At 47.0% G+C, this 17,119-nt stretch overlaps 1 protein-coding gene across 1 annotated transcript in view; it reads right to left on the bottom strand.

The window, feature by feature from the left end:
• The window catches only part of LOC311247999 (myoferlin-like), a gene marked incomplete at its 3' end in the record, with an annotated part of 48,091 nt that overhangs the window by 30,366 nt on the left and 606 nt on the right, over positions 1 to 17,119 (bottom strand). Inside the window, exons 2-6 of the mRNA XM_084338966.1 lie at positions 14,589 to 14,691; positions 12,283 to 12,422; positions 10,772 to 10,942; positions 8,271 to 8,358; positions 36 to 113 (exon numbers count right to left, since the gene is read on the bottom strand). Coding sequence (XP_084195092.1) covers positions 36 to 113; positions 8,271 to 8,358; positions 10,772 to 10,942; positions 12,283 to 12,357 — 412 coding nt within the window. The remainder of the gene's footprint in view (positions 1 to 35; positions 114 to 8,270; positions 8,359 to 10,771; positions 10,943 to 12,282; positions 12,423 to 14,588; positions 14,692 to 17,119) is intronic.

Genomic DNA, 17,119 nt, shown 5'->3' with positions numbered 1-17,119 from the left:
CCGCGCCTGGTGGGTTTTTCGTGCGTCACTCTCACCTGAGAAGCTGTCCTTGTCCATGGCGAGCAGGTTCCGGGCCTGGTACACGTACACTCTCAGGTGGTACATGTAGGAACCTGAAGGGAGAAGCGCATCATGGATCAGCGCACGGCAGAGCACAACACCGCGCGGGACAGGTAACGACATGTCACCACCACCTTCTGCACATCCAATCTCAAAGGTTATGCTGCTAATTAATCGACTCTTTTATTATGTTCCTGCCACTGGTATGATTTCATGAAGGTCAAGGTCAGATGTTATCTATACACAGCACATTTAAAAACAACCGAAGAGGTCGACCGAAGTGCTGCACAATACAAAGTACAAAAGTACTGTGAATACAAATACAAATACAACACAAGGTGCACAAATTACACAAACAGAAATAGTACTGCAAACAGTACTACACACACGACAATACAAATACAACAGACAAATGCAATATAAAACGCACGGTCAAAACAGAAGCACGGACCTGGATGAAAAGCCAGAGAGAAGAGGTGAGTCTTTAACAAAGACTTAAAAATCTCTAGGCTTGGGGGCAGATCTGATATGTAAAGGTGAACTGTTGCACAGCGTGGGGGCAGATCTGATATGTAAAGGTGAACTGTTGCACAGCGTGGGATCAGATCTGATATGTAAAGGTGAACTGTTGCACAGCGTGGGGGCAGATCTGATATGTAAAGGAGAACTGTTGCACAGCCTGGGGGAGCAGATCTGATATGTAAAGGTGAACTGTTGCACAGCGTGGGGGCAGATCTGATATGTAAAGGTGAACTGTTGCACAGCGTGGGGGCAGATCTGATATGTAAAGGTGAACTGTTGCACAGCGTGGGGGCAGATCTGATATGTAAAGGTGAACTGTTGCACAGCGTGGGGGCAGATCTGATATGTAAAGGTGAACTGTTGCACAGCGTGGGGGATCAGATCTAACATGTAAAGGTGAACTGTTGCACAGCGTGGGATCAGATCTGATATGTAAAGGTGAACTGTTGCACAGCGTGGGGGAGCAGATCTGATATGTAAAGGTGAACTGTTGCACAGCTTGGGGGATCAGATCTGATATGTAAAGGTGAACTGTTGCACAGCTTGGGGGCAGATCTGATATGTAAAGGTGAACTGTTGCACAGCTTGGGGGCAGCCATGTAAATGAGGCTCCTACAAATTGTTTTGCTAATCATTTAAATGTACATCTAAATTCCACGTGGACAACCTTGCCTCCAAGTTGCGACAGAAAATGGGCTTCCTATACAGAAACAGAACCAGCTTCGATTAGTAGGAAGAGAGTTGTCGAGGTGGTTTTCTTATCAGTCCTAGGGCCCTCATTTATCAATTTTTCTTAGAAAGTATTCTATTTTCATACGTAAGCACAGAATTTAGAATGTGTGCACGCACAAAAAACTGGATTTATCTGTTAAATATATTATTATTATGTGCGCCCTTGCTCATTTTGTGTTCTACAGAGGGCGATGTAAATCCAGTATGTGACGTCACTGACGTTTCCTTTCCATTCCTGTTCCGGTCTATTATTTGTCAATGATTGGTGTTGATATATATAGCGGCACTACGACCGCATCTCGCCCCGCCTGAGAAATAAATATGCCAGAGGCTAAAGATGATCAATGAGTCCATTGAGTTCTATTCAATCGCCACCGCAACGCACTCCGTTTAACAGGTTATGGGCCCAGGAATGCCAGTCTAGAGCGACAAGGTGAATAGAATAATATACTAACTAAACCGGGAATGAAGACGGTACCGGGAGATTTCCGTGAACAGTGAAGACACGTCACGGAGTTTCTACAAGCCGCAACCGAACGTTTGTATAGTAAACTCTGAAGAAACGTGAAAATGGCTGTAGCAGGAACAATACACCAGCAGATTATATTCGATGGAAAAGAAGATAGATATGATCTGTGGGAGACGAGATTCCTTAGCCGTTTACACATTCTGAAGTTAAAAGACACGATTTTGCGAGCGCCCATTGGTGAAGCTGCATTAGCTGCAGACGCAGCGAGGAATGCAGACTGTTACGCCCAATTAGTGAATGCGCTAGACGATAAGAGCCTTTCATTGATAAGACATGATGCGGCCGATGATGGGAGGAAAGCCCTGCAATTATTGAGGGAGCATTATTCGGGAAAAAGCAAGCCCAGGATTCTAAACCTGTACACATCATTGACCACCATACAAATGGAAGACAATGAGACTGTGACTGATTACATGATAAGGGCTGAGAATATAATTTCAGCTCTTCGTGATGCAGGAGAGAACATGAGTGATGGGCTGCTTGTAGCCACTATTCTGAATGGATTACCAGACTCATTTAGGCCACTAGCTGTCCATGTAACACAGAATGAGGACGATGTTACATTCAAAGACTTTAAGAGAAGACTAAGAGTCTATGAAGAGTCTGAGAAAATGAGGACAACTGGCACTGCATATACAGACAGTGTGATGAAGACTAGCACAAGGCAAAGCAAACAAGGCACCAAGACATATAGGAAGGATGGGGAAGCCACTCTGACATGTTACAGGTGTGGAGAAAGAGGACACCCCCGAAACAGGTGCACCCGATAAGTGTGGTGCAGTCACTGCAAGAGCAACACACACACAGAGTCCCTGTGCAGGAAAAAGGGAAAAGAAGGAGCAAGAAAGGTCGCAGAGGTGGACACCGACGACGACAATCAATGCTTCATGGCCAAGCATGCAAACAACGAGAGGCCGTCAGCCAACGTGAAGAAAAAGGGGATCATGGTGGACGCCGGAGCGACATCCCACATTGTGAATGATATTGCCAAGTTCAAGAGCTTTGACAACACATTCCAGCCTGACACCCACTCAATGGAGCTGGCAGATGGGACCAAGTGCAGCGGGTTGGCACAACGCAGAGGAACGGCGCTGATCTACCTACTAGACAACGAGGGACGGCAACAAAGAGCACAGCTACAGGATGCACTGTATATGCCGACGTATCCAAATGACATCTTCTCAGTGGCAAGAGCAACCAATGCAGGAGCAACGGTGACTTTCAAAAAGGGGGACAGCCACATGATCGCCAAGAAGGGCAACAGGTTTGACCTCCATGAAAGTGGTAATCTGTTTTATTTGCCAACTGTTCAGAAAAATTTTGATACATGCAATATATGTCATGACATGCAAACTTGGCATGAAATATTGGGTCATTGCAATTATGAGGATGTACAAAAGTTACTGGGTGTGGTAAAAGGTATGGAGATAAGAGGCAGTGCAGTGAGGCCAGCACAGCTGTGTGAAATATGTACAAAAGGTAAATTCACCCAGACAAGGAATAGGGAGCCGGACAGAAAGGCTACAGAACCTTTACAGATGGTCTACACTGATTTAGCCGGTCCCATGAGAACCCCAAGCTTAGAAGGTCATAAGTATGCACAGTCTTTTACAGACGACTACTCAGGTGCCATGACTGTGTATTTTCTCAAATCCAAAAGTGATGCAGTACACGCCACAGAGAGGTACTTGGCAGACTCAGCCCCTTATGGAAAAGTGAAATGTTTACGATCTGATAATGGAGGTGAATTTACAAGCAAGGAATTCAAAGCACTGTTAACCAAAAATAGGATTAAGCATGAGACATCTGCACCCTATTCACCTCACCAAAATGGCACAGCAGAGAGAGGTTGGCGAACCCTCTATGAAATGGGCAGGTGTATGCTGTTAGACAGTAAGTTGCCAGACAAGCTGTGGAGTTATGCTGTACAGACGGCAGCCTATGTGAGAAACAGGTGCTACGGTAGACGCACAAAGAAGACACCATATGAGATGCTCACAGGCAAGAAACCAAACATGTCCAAACTTCAGAAATTCGGATCTGTATGTTTTGCCTACACACAAGAGAAAGGGAAGTTAGATCCCAGATGTGAGCAGGGTCTTTTTATTGGCTATGACAAAAACAGCCCAGCTTATCTTGTGTACTATCCAGACACAGAGAAGGTCAGAAAACACAGGTTAGTGAAGTTCACAAATGAGACAGCCAAAGAAAAAGAAACACAGACACATGGATCACACATTGAATATCAGGACAGAGATGCACAGTTACACCCCAGGATCCTTGAACATGAGGGAAATGATGATGAAGAAATGGAAAATGCATCAGGTCAAAGTGTTCAAAGTGATGTTTCTGAGGCTAAATGTGAACAGCCTAGCACTGAGTGTCAGGGTAGAAGGTACCCACCTAGAGTTAGGAGAAAGCCAGTGTACCTTCAGGATTATGTGACTGAGGATACAGCAGACAGACTGGTAACATGTGTAGACTCTTGTTATAGAGCAGTTTGTGACATACCACAAAATTACCAGGATGCCATAAGCTCAACCAAGTCACATCTGTGGGTAGACGCAATGAATGATGAAATACAGTCACTGAAAGAGAATGACACATTCAAGATCACCCAGTTGCCACCAGGCAAAAAGGCAGTGGGGGCAAGGTGGGTCTATGCTCTCAAGAGTGATACTGATGGATCAGACAAATGTAAAGCAAGATTTGTGGCAAAAGGTTACAGCCAAAAGCAAGGTATTGACTACGAGGAAACATTCTCACCTACAGTTGACATGACAACGGTTAGAGTGGTCATGCAAAAGGCAGTGCAGGAAGATTTATTTTTACATCAATTGGATGTCAAAACTGCATACCTGCATGCACCAATTGATCGTGAGGTCTATGTGGAACAACCTGAAGGTTATGAGATAAAGTCAGAAACAGGAGAAAAGCTAGTATGCAAATTACAGAAATCCCTATACGGTCTAAAGCAGTCAGGCAGAAACTGGAATGCTCTGTTACATGCATATCTCACTGAGAATGGTTTTGAACAAAATCCTGCTGATAACTGCCAATACACAAGGGAAAAACAAAATGAAAAAGTGATTCTAATTGTATTTGTTGATGATTTAATCATTGCTGGTAACAATGAGGAGGTTGTGAAAGGTGTCAAAATGATGCTTGCTGAGAGGTTTAAAATGAAGGATCTGGGAAAATTTAAACATTTTCTAGGGATAGATTTTAACCAGTCAGAGGGTCAAGTCACAATGTCACAACAGAGGTATGTGAACAAAATCCTCTCCAGATTTGGAATGCAAGAGTGTAGGTCCAGAGAGACCCCATGTGAATCAAAACTTGAATACAGAGAAAATGCAGAAAAATTTGGAGACCCGAGGATGTATAGAGAGGCAGTGGGAAGTTTGATCTATTTGGCTACATGCACTAGACCAGATTTAAGTTTTGTAGTCAGTAAACTTTCCCAGCATCTATCTGAACCAAGTGAAGAGCATTGGAACACTGTAAAACATGTGTTCAGGTATCTTAAGGGTACAACAGACCGTGGCTTATGTTTTAAAAAGAATGATACAGGTGAACTAGGCCTAATAGTCCACAGTGATGCTGACTGGGCATCAGATGTTGTAGACAGACGTAGTACCACAGGGTACTGTGCCACTCTAAGTGAGAGAAGCTCTCTCATTTCATGGAAGAGTAGAAGACAACCAACAGTTGCACTTTCTACCTGCGAGGCAGAATACATGGCCTTAGCATCAGCCATACAGGAGTGTATGTATTTGCAACAGCTACTCAAGGGTATTGATGGATGTCAGTATGCACAAACCAAGGTCTATGATGATAACCAAGGAGCTATTGCACTAGCCAGGAATCCTGTAAACAGGCAAAGATGTAAACATATTGATATAAAATATCACTTCATAAGAGAAACTGTGAATAGTGGGAGGATATGTTTGGAATATTGTCCTACTGACAACATGATTGCTGATGTGATGACAAAACCAGCCACTAAGCTACAACTGAAGAAGTTTGCTCAGTATTTGTTTGGCACTTAGTTGTGAAAGAAAAGCATGGATGTGCCAATATGTTTTTTTTGTTGTTGTTGTTTATTTTGTATTGAAGGCCAAAGAGGGAGAATATATATATATATATTTTTTTTGTTTTGTACCACAATAAGCTAAGTTCGAGTGGGGGTGTTAAATATATTATTATTATGTGCGCCCTTGCTCATTTTGTGTTCTACAGAGGGCGATGTAAATCCAGTATGTGACGTCACTGACGTTTCCTTTCCATTCCTGTTCCGGTCTATTATTTGTCAATGATTGGTGTTGATATATATAGCGGCACTACGACCGCATCTCGCCCCGCCTGAGAAATAAATATGCCAGAGGCTAAAGATGATCAATGAGTCCATTGAGTTCTATTCAATCGCCACCGCAACGCACTCCGTTTAACATTATCAACCTTGCGTACACAGGTCCTACGCTCCTCCGTGTTGATAAATACCTCTTTGTTCTACCGTCAATGCTCGTGCATGATTATCCATATATGGTCATGAAACACCCCCCATGGGATGTGAAATAATGGACTGACCCGAGCGGAACTCTGAGAAACTTCACAGGAGATTGTTCACTGAGGCGTTGCCGAACCAAGAAGACACAACCCGTGTTTATACATGGGATAAATAAAAGGCTGACTTGTAAACGGTGGTGTCAGATATCAACGACTCCCTAAGATCATTGCTGCAATTCTGCCTGGACAGCTCAAAATACTAATAAAGACCGTTCGTTGACCACTGTTTGGCGCATGGTGTGTCATTATAACCGTGCTGTAATATGAATGCCTTTATTAGTTGTGTTCGATTGGCTATAATATGATTTTTAGAGGCATCTATTTTGAATGAATGAATGAATGAATGAAAACTTTATTTAACAGATTGCAGAATGGGTACAACACAGTATGGCTCAATACACACAATTGTTAAGGGGATGCAGACCAGAGAAAGACTTTTGTCTTGTTTACATCAGGGTCCCCCCCTGTTGTTGTCGGTAGTAACCTAATACCGACAACAAAATAGATGCCTCTAAAAATCATATACTATTAGGTAGCCTATATGAATTACATATAATAGTTTACTCTATCAGCATACCAGCATGTAATACGTTCTGAGTGTGTATCTACCTCAACTCCTTATTATTTTGCGCATAGATTGCAGAAATACGGGAACGTTTAGATTTATATTAAAAGGCTTTGACATTGTAAAACTAAATACGTGGAATTCTGTAAGCATAATACAAGTCATATCACCCACACGATATATGCTCTGTGTCCAGAGCATGTATGCTTTTCATTAATTTAAGACACATTATTGCAAGGGTTCTCATTGCAATGCGTTTTTTATTCTTTCTTATACAGTAGGAAGGGGGAAGAACACTATATCGTGGGTGTTCATATGACTTGTATTCTGCTTACAGCTTCGAAATTCCACTTATTACGTTTAACGTAAAGCCTTTTAAATATAATCAAAACGTTCCCGTGTTTCTGCGGTCTGTGCGCAAAATAATAACAAGTTGAGTTACACCCCGTATATTCCGATATATAACGCTATATAAACCATGCTGCATTCATTCGGAGATAAAGACCTATTATTCCAAATGCTATTTATAGGGTTTTGACCATAATTACACTACTGTTGCTATTTTACAATGAACTATAATGAATTACTGTTCATACAGAACACGCCAGTGTTGAAACTAATGCACAGAAGCTTATTTCCTTGTTGTAATAATATATTCTACCAACGGGCGCCAGCTACGCATGCTCTGGGCTGTGCGTAGACATACGCACAAAGTCAAGTTCACGTTCAAATTGATAAATCCCACACTTTGCTTAGAAATGGTCGTACGCACGGGTTAAGCACATATCTGTGCGTACGCAACGTTGATGAATGAGGGCCCTGGACTATTGGGAGCAATTAGGGGTTAAGTGTCTCGCTCAAGGACACATCGACACACTGCCCGGGAGGAGCGGCAATCAAACCGGGAACCTCCGGATTGCCAGACGACTGCTCTACCTCTAGAGCCACTGTCGCCCCGAGCAGGTTGGCACCTATATATATATATATAAATGCAGTCCATGTTCAAATGTTTATTTTTTTTTCGCTGAATAACTAAATTGTTTGAATTGTACAGATCTTGTTTTGGCTGGGTACAACCATCCTTTGGGACTTGCACATTTTTCTAACCTTTCCCAGACATAATAATAACAACACAGCCGTCAGAACCCTGAGTGATTTCATATACTTCACATTATACGTTCACGTTATCTTGCTCCAGGGCCAGACTTCCTGGAGGAAGTGGATCTCTTTAATCAGTGGATCTCTTTAATCAGTGCCTGTGTGACGTGGCAGCTGGGTCTGGCAGCGACTTACGGTCGAAGTGGCAGGAGACGGTGGGCGTGTTGGCACCGAACAGCTTGGCCGCGTCCTTCCTGCTGGCCTTCTCGTCGACGTCGACCCCCTTTGAAGCGAAACACAACACAGCGAGTGGCTTCGTGAGTCATGATGTAAACATGCTCTGGATGTAAACAGGAATGTGAACAGGTTCACTCCACAACGGGGACGCGTTCTCTTCACATGTCAGCGGTTCCATGCCCGTGAGGACGACCCCCCCCCCCCCCCCCCCCCCGACAGACATGGGCAGAAGCATAATGAGAGGATATGACTCAGACCACATGAACTCTGCTGCCATGATGACGGTCGCAGCGGAACATTGCAGAAACACGGCGGGGTCTGAAGACGGGAAACTACATTTGTGCAACGCTGGATATTTTGTACTGTAAATACGACCCCACATCCTAATCCTATTAACGTTTGAAAACAGGAAGCCGTGAAACGAGGCGCCCGTGCCGAGTCACCCCTCTTGCGTCATGTACCAAGTGTGGCGTCCAACACGAAAAGGAGACAATTCAGATTCAGAATCAATGAAAGAATCAAAATCAAAGTGCTATCCGCCGAGCTGATCTTAAATCAGCTGTTTGCGAGACACTTTGCAGATGGCAATCATTTGGCATTGTGTGGCATTGACATTTCTACAGCCAGTGGGTCCCATTTCCAGTGTAAAAGCAAACATCTGTATATAAGATAAGATATTCCTTTATTGAACCCCTTGGGGAATCAATGGGGGACGGGGGAGGGGAGGTACAGGTAGTAAAAACAAGCAGTGTAAACAATATAACAAGTCAATATAATTAACTAACTAACTAACTAACTGAAATATACAGTATTCACATTCACATAAGGTACAGTACAGTATGCATAAGGTAGTGTTATTGTCCTTTTTAGGTTCCTATTAGTTCTAGTTGGATGTCTGGCAGCAGTCCCTGCCCACTGTTGTGGAGCCTGATGGCCGCTGGTATGAAGGACTGGCCGAGGCGGTTAGTTGAGTGTCGGGGGGGGGGGGGGGGTATGAGTCTGTGACTGAACGTGCTCCTCATCTTGACTAGCTCTATACATGTCAGCAGTATGTGTATGAGAATGTGTTGTTGATGCTCTAGGAAATTATATTACCGGCACTCTAATGTGTTTGTGATGACCTTTGACCTGCTGGCAATTAGCTTCATGTGATCTCTACTGAATAGTTCTAGCACCTCTAGAGAGGAATCCACACGGTGCCTCATTTAAGCACCGAGTCCAACGTGGACTGAAACACATTCCTCCACCGGCTGTAAAGATGCGATAAGATTCCTTTATTGATCCCCTTGGGGGAGATGCAGGCGTCGTACAAAGCCCTGCAATGTAGAAAGAATGAATAATTAAATCTCAACTCTAAGCTGAAATCTTAGAATTTTTGTTCTCTGTGTCCTTCCTGTCCGTCCTTCACTGAGACGTCTTCCCTGACTAACCCTAACCCTGACCCCTAACCATAACCCTGACCCTAGCAACTGACCCCTAACCCTGACCCTAACCCCTGACCCCTAACCCTAACCGCACCAGAGGAGAAGACAAACACAGGACCGTCTTCTAAGTTGCAGCTCCACCCTTCTGAATGGGCCAAACCCTCTGACCCCCGACCCAACTTAAATTCTGGCACGTTCCATACGAGCTCTCGCCAGACGCACCGAGCTCAAATCCATAATCGTCGTGTTTAACAATCGCAATTTCAAATATCAATAAAAAAATATTCGTGATTATGATTTTTGCCACGACCGAGCAGCCGTAGGGTGACGTTTTTCTGGACCTTCATCATTATGTTTTTAACATGGATCCTTATCAACACAGCTTGAAGATGTTTCGCCTGTTTTACAGCAACACTACTATCATCACCAACATAAGAAGACAGATCCCCCCTTGAACGGCCCTTCTAAGGTTTCTCTCCTCCACATTGCCCGTGGTGCATTTTTTCCTATCGCTAGGTTTTAGTGAGTTTTTCCTTTACCTTCGCGTGGGGTATGTCTGGGAGTGTTGGCATTCATTTTAAAATGTTTTGGACTTTATGGTGTTTTTATTTTGTTCTTGATTTATTGTGATGTTTCTTCTTGACTTGTTTAAAGAAGACGTGTCCGGCCCCACGGGGACATTAATAGCGTGTGTTGTCAAGCCTTACAAATACATTTGATTTGATTTGATTTGATTTAGATGTTACAATGGTGGAATGAACTGCCCACCCCAGTTAGGACAGCCAAAACCCGTCCAATATTTCGCCGTCGATTAAAGACGCACTTCTTTAACCATTATCTGAAATTATTATTATTATTTTTTATAAATTATTATTACTATTATTACTTTATTTGATCAAGGGGGACAGCGTACATTAATAAAACATTTTACAAATGTAAATGCACCCAATTTTAGCCAAAAGGCTCATTTCCATTGGCAGTCCCCCTGCCAGAAGGTACAGGCTAAAATCCTGTGTAAAAAAAGATGTTACCCACCAGCGCCCCCTCCAGTTTGAAGATGGCCGAGGCCCCCAGGGAGTCTGACGGAGCCATCTTCCTCCTCCAGCGCCGGCGGCGGAACGTGTCGTGTGACCTCTCCTTCCTGTGGAACTTCCAGCCAATCAGGGAGGAGTACTCCCAGCCCTCCCCGTGATGATGATCCCGCCTCTGTGGAAGAGAGGAGGAGGAGGAGGAGGAGAGGCGTTTGGCCCAAAGCTACCGCCGATCGTTGCGTCTTTGAAAACACAGATCGCCGTCGTCGTGAAATAATCTCCGTTTTCATCTCTGTGTTAAGGTCGTGGTGAGGTCAGGTCGTGGTGAGGTCAGGTCGTGGTGAGGTCAGGTCGCGGTGAGGTCAGAGGTCAGGTCGTGGTGAGGTCACCAGGTCGTGGTGAGTAAACACGCTTTACCTCAACAGGACACACAGTCTTATCCAGCCGTGTAACACCCCCAACCCACTCCCCCCTCTTTCCGCACATGGCGCTGCCTACGACGGCTGCCAGTCTGTTTGCGGTGGTGAATACGCACATGTCTCAAGGCTCTGTACCATTATTACTATCTAAAATGTAATAATTATGGAATATTACTGTAATGAGCAGCTGTATGTGTATGATCCAAGCGTCCTACGATCCTCATAGGAGCATAATAGAAAAAAGCATTCCATGTGAAGGTATTCTGTATTTTAGCATGTCAACTAATAAAGAAACTTGAAACTTCAACTTGAGCGTTAGTCTCTTTACCTCGACGGGACACACAGCGTTAGTCTCTGTACCTCGACGGGACACACAGCGTTAGTCTCTTTACCTCGACGGGACACACAGCGTTAGTCTCTGTACCTCGACGGGACACACAGCGTTAGTCTCTGTACCTCGACGGGACACACAGCGTTAGTCTCTGTACCTCGACGGGACACACAGCGTTAGTCTCTTTACCTCGACGGGACACACAGCGTTAGTCTCTTTACCTCGACGGGACACACAGCGTTAGTCTCTGTACCTCGACGGGACACACAGCGTTAGTCTCTGTACCTCGACGGGACACACAGCGTTAGTCTCTGTACCTCGACGGGACACACAGCGTTAGTCTCTGTACCTCGACGGGACACACAGCGTTAGTCTCTGTACCTCGACGGGACACACAGCGTTAGTCTCTGTACCTCGACGGGACACACAGCGTTAGTCTCTGTACCTCGACGGGACACACAGCGTTAGTCTCTGTACCTCGACGGGACACACAGCGTTAGTCTCTGTACCTCGACGGGACACACAGCGTTAGTCTCTGTACCTCGACGGGACACACAGCGTTAGTCTCTGTACCTCGACGGGACACACAGCGTTAGTCTCTGTACCTCGACGGGACACACAGCGTTAGTCTCTGTACCTCGACGGGACACACAGCGTTAGTCTCTGTACCTCGACGGGACACACAGCGTTAGTCTCTGTACCTCAACGGGACACACAGCGTTAGTCTCTGTACCTCGACGGGACACACAGCGTTAGTCTCTGTACCTCAACGGGACACACAGCGTCACGCAGCTTCTTTCTGGGTCGGACGAGTCGTCTCCGGCGGTGGACGTGGTACATCTTCTCCGCCGCGCCCCACGACTTGGGTTTATCATCGGGGGGTATGGTGATCCCATACTCCCAGCCTGGTGCCGAGACACACACACACACACACACACGCGCACACACACACATGCACACACACACACGCACATGCACACACACACACACACACACACACACACACACACACACACACACACACACACACGCACACACGCACACACACACACACACACACACACACACACACACACACACACCACACATACTTTAATTCTGACAGACTAAAGTATTAAAGGAATAATTCAGATTCCGGGAGAGGAGGTGGAGGAGAGGGGAGAAGAGGGGGAGAGAGGAGGGGAGGATAGAGCAGGGGAGGAGAGAGGAGGAGGAGGGGGATATAGGAGGGGAGGGGAGGAGAGGGGAGGAGGGGAGGAGAGGGGAGGAGGGGAGAAAGGAGGAGGAGGGGGGGATAGAGGAGGGGAGGGCAGGAGAGGGGAGGAGGGGAGAAAGGGAGAGGGGAAGAGGAGAGAGGAGGGGAGGTGAAGGGAGGGGAAGAGAGGGAGAGAGAGAGAGGAGGGGAGGATAGAGGAGGAGGAGGATATGGGAGGTGGAGGAGAGGGGAGGAGGGGATAAAGGGAGAGGGGGAGAGAGAGAGAGGAGGGGAGGTGAAGGGAGGGGAAGAGAGGGAGAGAGAGAGAGAGGAGGGGAGGATAGAGAAGGATGAGGAGATGGGAGGGGAGGGGAGGGGAGGAGGGGAGAAAGGGAGAGGGGAAGAGGAGAGAGGAGGGGAGGTGAAGGGAGGGGAAGAGAGGGAGAGAGAGGAGGGGAGGATAGAGGAGGAGGAGGAGATGGGAGGTGGAGGAGAGGGGAGGAGGGGAGAAAGGGAGAGGGGGAGAGAGAGAGAGGAGGGGAGGTGAAGGGAGGGGAAGAGAGGGAGAGAGAGAGAGGAGGGGAGGATAGAGAAGGATGAGGAGATGGGAGGGGAGGAGAGGAGAGGGGAGAAGAGGGGGAGAGAGGAGGGGAGGATAGAGCAGGGGAGGAGAGAGGAGGAGGAGGGGGATAGAGGAGGGGAGGGGAGGAGAGGGGAGGAGGGGAGAAAGGGAGAGGGGAAGAGGAGAGAGGAGGGGAGGTGAAGGGAGGGGACGAGAGGGAGAGAGAGAGAGGAGGGGAGGATAGAGAAGGATGAGGAGATGGGAGGGGAGGAGAGGGGAGGAGGGGAGAAAGGGAGAGGGGAAGAGGAGAGAGGAGGGGAGGTGAAGGGAGGGGAAGAGAGGGAGAGAGAGGAGGGGAGGATAGAGGAGGAGGAGGAGGAGAAGATGGGAGGGGAGGAGAGGGGAGGAGGGGAGAAAGGAGAGGGGAAGAGAGAGAGAGGAGGGGAGGTGAAGGGAGGGGAAGGGAGGGAGAGAGAGGAGGGGAGGATAGAGGAGGAGGAGGAGATGGGAGGAGGAGGAGAGGGGAGGAGGGGAGAAAGGGAGAGGGGAAGAGAGAGAGAGGAGGGGAGGTGAAGGGAGGGGAAGAGAGGGAGAGAGAGGAGGGGAGGATAGAGGAGGAGGAGGAGATGGGAGGTGGAGGAGAGGGGAGGAGGGGATAAAGGGAGAGGGGAAGAGAGAGAGAGGAGGGGAGGTGAAGGGAGGGGAAGAGAGGGAGAGAGAGAGAGGAGGGGAGGATAGAGGAGGAGGAGGAGATGGGAGGGGAGGAGAGGGGAGGAGGGGATAAAGGGAGAGGGGAAGAGGAGAGAGGAGGGGAGGTGAAGGGAGGGGAAGAGAGAGAGAGGAGGGGAGGATAGAAGAGGAGGAGGAGATGGGAGGTGGAGGAGAGGGGAGAAGGGGAGAAAGGGAGAGGGGAAGAGAGAGAGAGGAGGGGAGGTGAAGGGAGGGGACGAGAGGGAGAGAGAGAGGAGGGGAGGATAGAGGAGAAGGATGAGGAGAGGGGAGGGGAGGAGAGGGGAGGAGGGGAGAAAGGGAGAGGGGAAGAGGAGAGAGGAGGGGAGGTGAAGGGAGGGGAAGAGAGGGAGAGAGAGAGGAGGGGAGGATAGAGGAGGAGGAGGAGGAGGAGATGGGAGGGGAGGAGAGGGGAGGAGGGGAGAAAGGGAGAGGGGAAGAGAGAGAGAGGAGGGGAGGTGAAGGGAGGGGAAGAGAGGGAGAGAGAGGAGGGGAGGATAGAGGAGAGGGGAGGGGAGGAGAGAGAAGGAACATCAGAACGGTCCCTTGAAGGATGAAACGACACTGTGTGATTGTGTCCTCTACCTCTCTCGTCCACCGCCCTGTTGGTGTCCACGCTCCACTGGTCCTCCGAGCTCCACCCTGGAGGACACTGGAACTCCGCCGGGCTCTGAGCCTTCTCCCCGTTCTACAGAACACAGACACAGACACACGTGCTGGTTTTCATTTTGTATTTTTAATTTTTTTGCACCATCGATCGTACAAACGGATAAGTAAAAGTGCTAAGTGCTACATCATAACAGCTGGTGGTAACAGAAGGCAAAGCAGCTATATCTGGATTATGATGCAGCGCAGGGTGACACAGCCCACTGCAGGCTACTGAAGGAACAGGGGGTTTGAGGGGGGGGTTAAGGGGGTTTGAGGGGGTTTAAAGGGGGTTTAAGGGGGTTGGGGGGGGGGGGGGTTAAGGGGGTTTAAGGGGGTCCCCAGCAAAATGAGGAATAGCTTAATTGCACTATTACTTAATTCACTAGAAGTTAGTCCAGCAAGGGCGGTCAGGTGGCGTAGCGGAGATTGCGTTTGTCACCAACGCCGGAGACGCTGGATTCGCCTGTTCGAATCCAGCTCCCGGCGTTGTCACCAGCTTGGCTGGCCGTTCACACTAATACAATTGGCTGTATTAGAGGGTGGGAGAAGCTGGCGGGGTGGGTCCGGGTCGTTGTAAACAGTGACTCCTACAGTTCGGTCGGGGCGCCTGTGTAGCCGGAGTTATCTTGTCTGCGTTGTGTTTAGTCGATTCGACCCCTGTTAAGTGATCGCCCTGAGTGGGAGTTGAACCCCGGACGCCCGCGCTGCGGGCGGCATCACAGACCACTAAGCAAGAAGTGAATTCACTTCTTGCTTCCGGGTCTGGATGCCTCTGGGGAGTGAGTTTACTTGCAGTACCGCTTACCATCCACAGCCACGTCACTACTTGTACCTGTGACTGTGGATATACTGCGGTACCTCCGTTACACCTGCTAAGCGCGGATAGGATCTAAGGGGGGTAGTGTGATCCTTCCACACGTTACACCCTCTCAGTGAGAGTCCGCGCTGCCAGGTGAAAAGAAGCGGTTGATTGGCTAGACGTGTGTCGGAGGAAGCACGTGGTAGCCTCCACTCTCCCAGACCGACTGTGGGGGGTAAGTGCGCAGCGACCAGGAAGGGGATTGGGAATTGGCATAACGACTAACATTGGGATGGGAGAAAAATCGGAGGAAAAAGGAGGGGGAAAAAGAGCAATAAAAAAATAAAAATAAGTTAGTCCAGCGAGAGAATGTATAAGTGTGACTATTTTAATGATTCACAGAGGCAGACAACCGAGTCTTTGATTAAGGATAGAGTTTACTGACAGAATGACATGTTGCAACATGGAGAGACCTATAGGTTACAGCAATGGCTGTAACAGCAATGTAAAATCTCACCCGAGCGACTGCAACACAGCACTGATGTTGCGTAGCATTGATGATTGGTTGGTTAGTGAATGGGGGCGGGGCTGTCATATAATAATATTGGTCCCGCAGGCAGGAATACTATCCTCGATAGTTAACGTAATTTATACAAATGGAAGTATCGATTTCTTTGTAACGAATCGTTCAAAAAAAACATACAGTCAACAGTGGAATATGTTAGTTTTGTACACATATGTTGGATTATGTAATTGGTTTGTCATGACAAATTAACCGGTGGTTATCCTATCGTTAGCCCTAGTTATATGTACATTTCAACAAAGTGGAGCTGCAGGGGAAGACTTCCATCCTCTTACCTTGACGATTAAAAGCAATTTAGTAAACAGTATCCCCATGGCTGGTGTTGATATTTTACGATGCCAGCTTGTGAGAATTCGTTGTAGCCACCCAGCTAACGTTAATGCCATTCAGAATTTATTAACATGGCTACAACAACACACAGTAACGTTAATATAATTACATGCATCATTGTTTACAATGAACGGGTGGGGCTAATCGAAAGGACTGGACACAGATACAAGTTAAACAGCAATCAATTAATTTAATACAACAACAGGTAGTTCGAGCTGCACTTTCGTGCCCACGACCGCGCCACAGGGATATACGGCTTTGACGAGCTCTCTCTCTCTCTCCTGCCGATTAAAATCAGCAGCTCTTCCTCGAGTGCCTGCAGCTGCCTGCATTTACACAACGGCGTCCATCCCTGCTGCTAGCTAACGCTAAAAACTAACCTAAAGTTAGTTGTTCACCAACAATCTCAACATTTGTATTTATCATTATTTAAAAAACTGCAACTACTCACAATTTATGAGGTCAACAAGTATCAAACAGGGGTTCTTATGTACAAAGTAATTGGTCTTCCTTTATCTTTGCCTAATTTTTTTCAAACTTATTTTGAGTTTAATTCTCATTATCATGCACATCTCACAAGAAGAAATAAAGACTTACGCATTCCTTTCTGTAGGACCTCTGTTGCCAAATTCTCATTTGTTTATCAAGGTGCAGTGATGTGGAATGATATACAAAATCTAACAGAAACATGTTCCACTTTAAATATATTTAAAAGTAAGCTTAAAAAAGAAATACAGATCCTGCAGTCTATAGTAT

Source organism: Notolepis coatsorum, assembly GCF_963971535.1.
Source record: "Notolepis coatsorum genome assembly, contig: SCAFFOLD_1353, whole genome shotgun sequence".
Taxonomy (NCBI): domain Eukaryota; kingdom Metazoa; phylum Chordata; class Actinopteri; order Aulopiformes; family Paralepididae; genus Notolepis; species Notolepis coatsorum.
The sequence above is the reverse complement of the archived record's forward strand: the minus strand, read 5'-3'. Positions and strand labels throughout refer to the sequence as shown.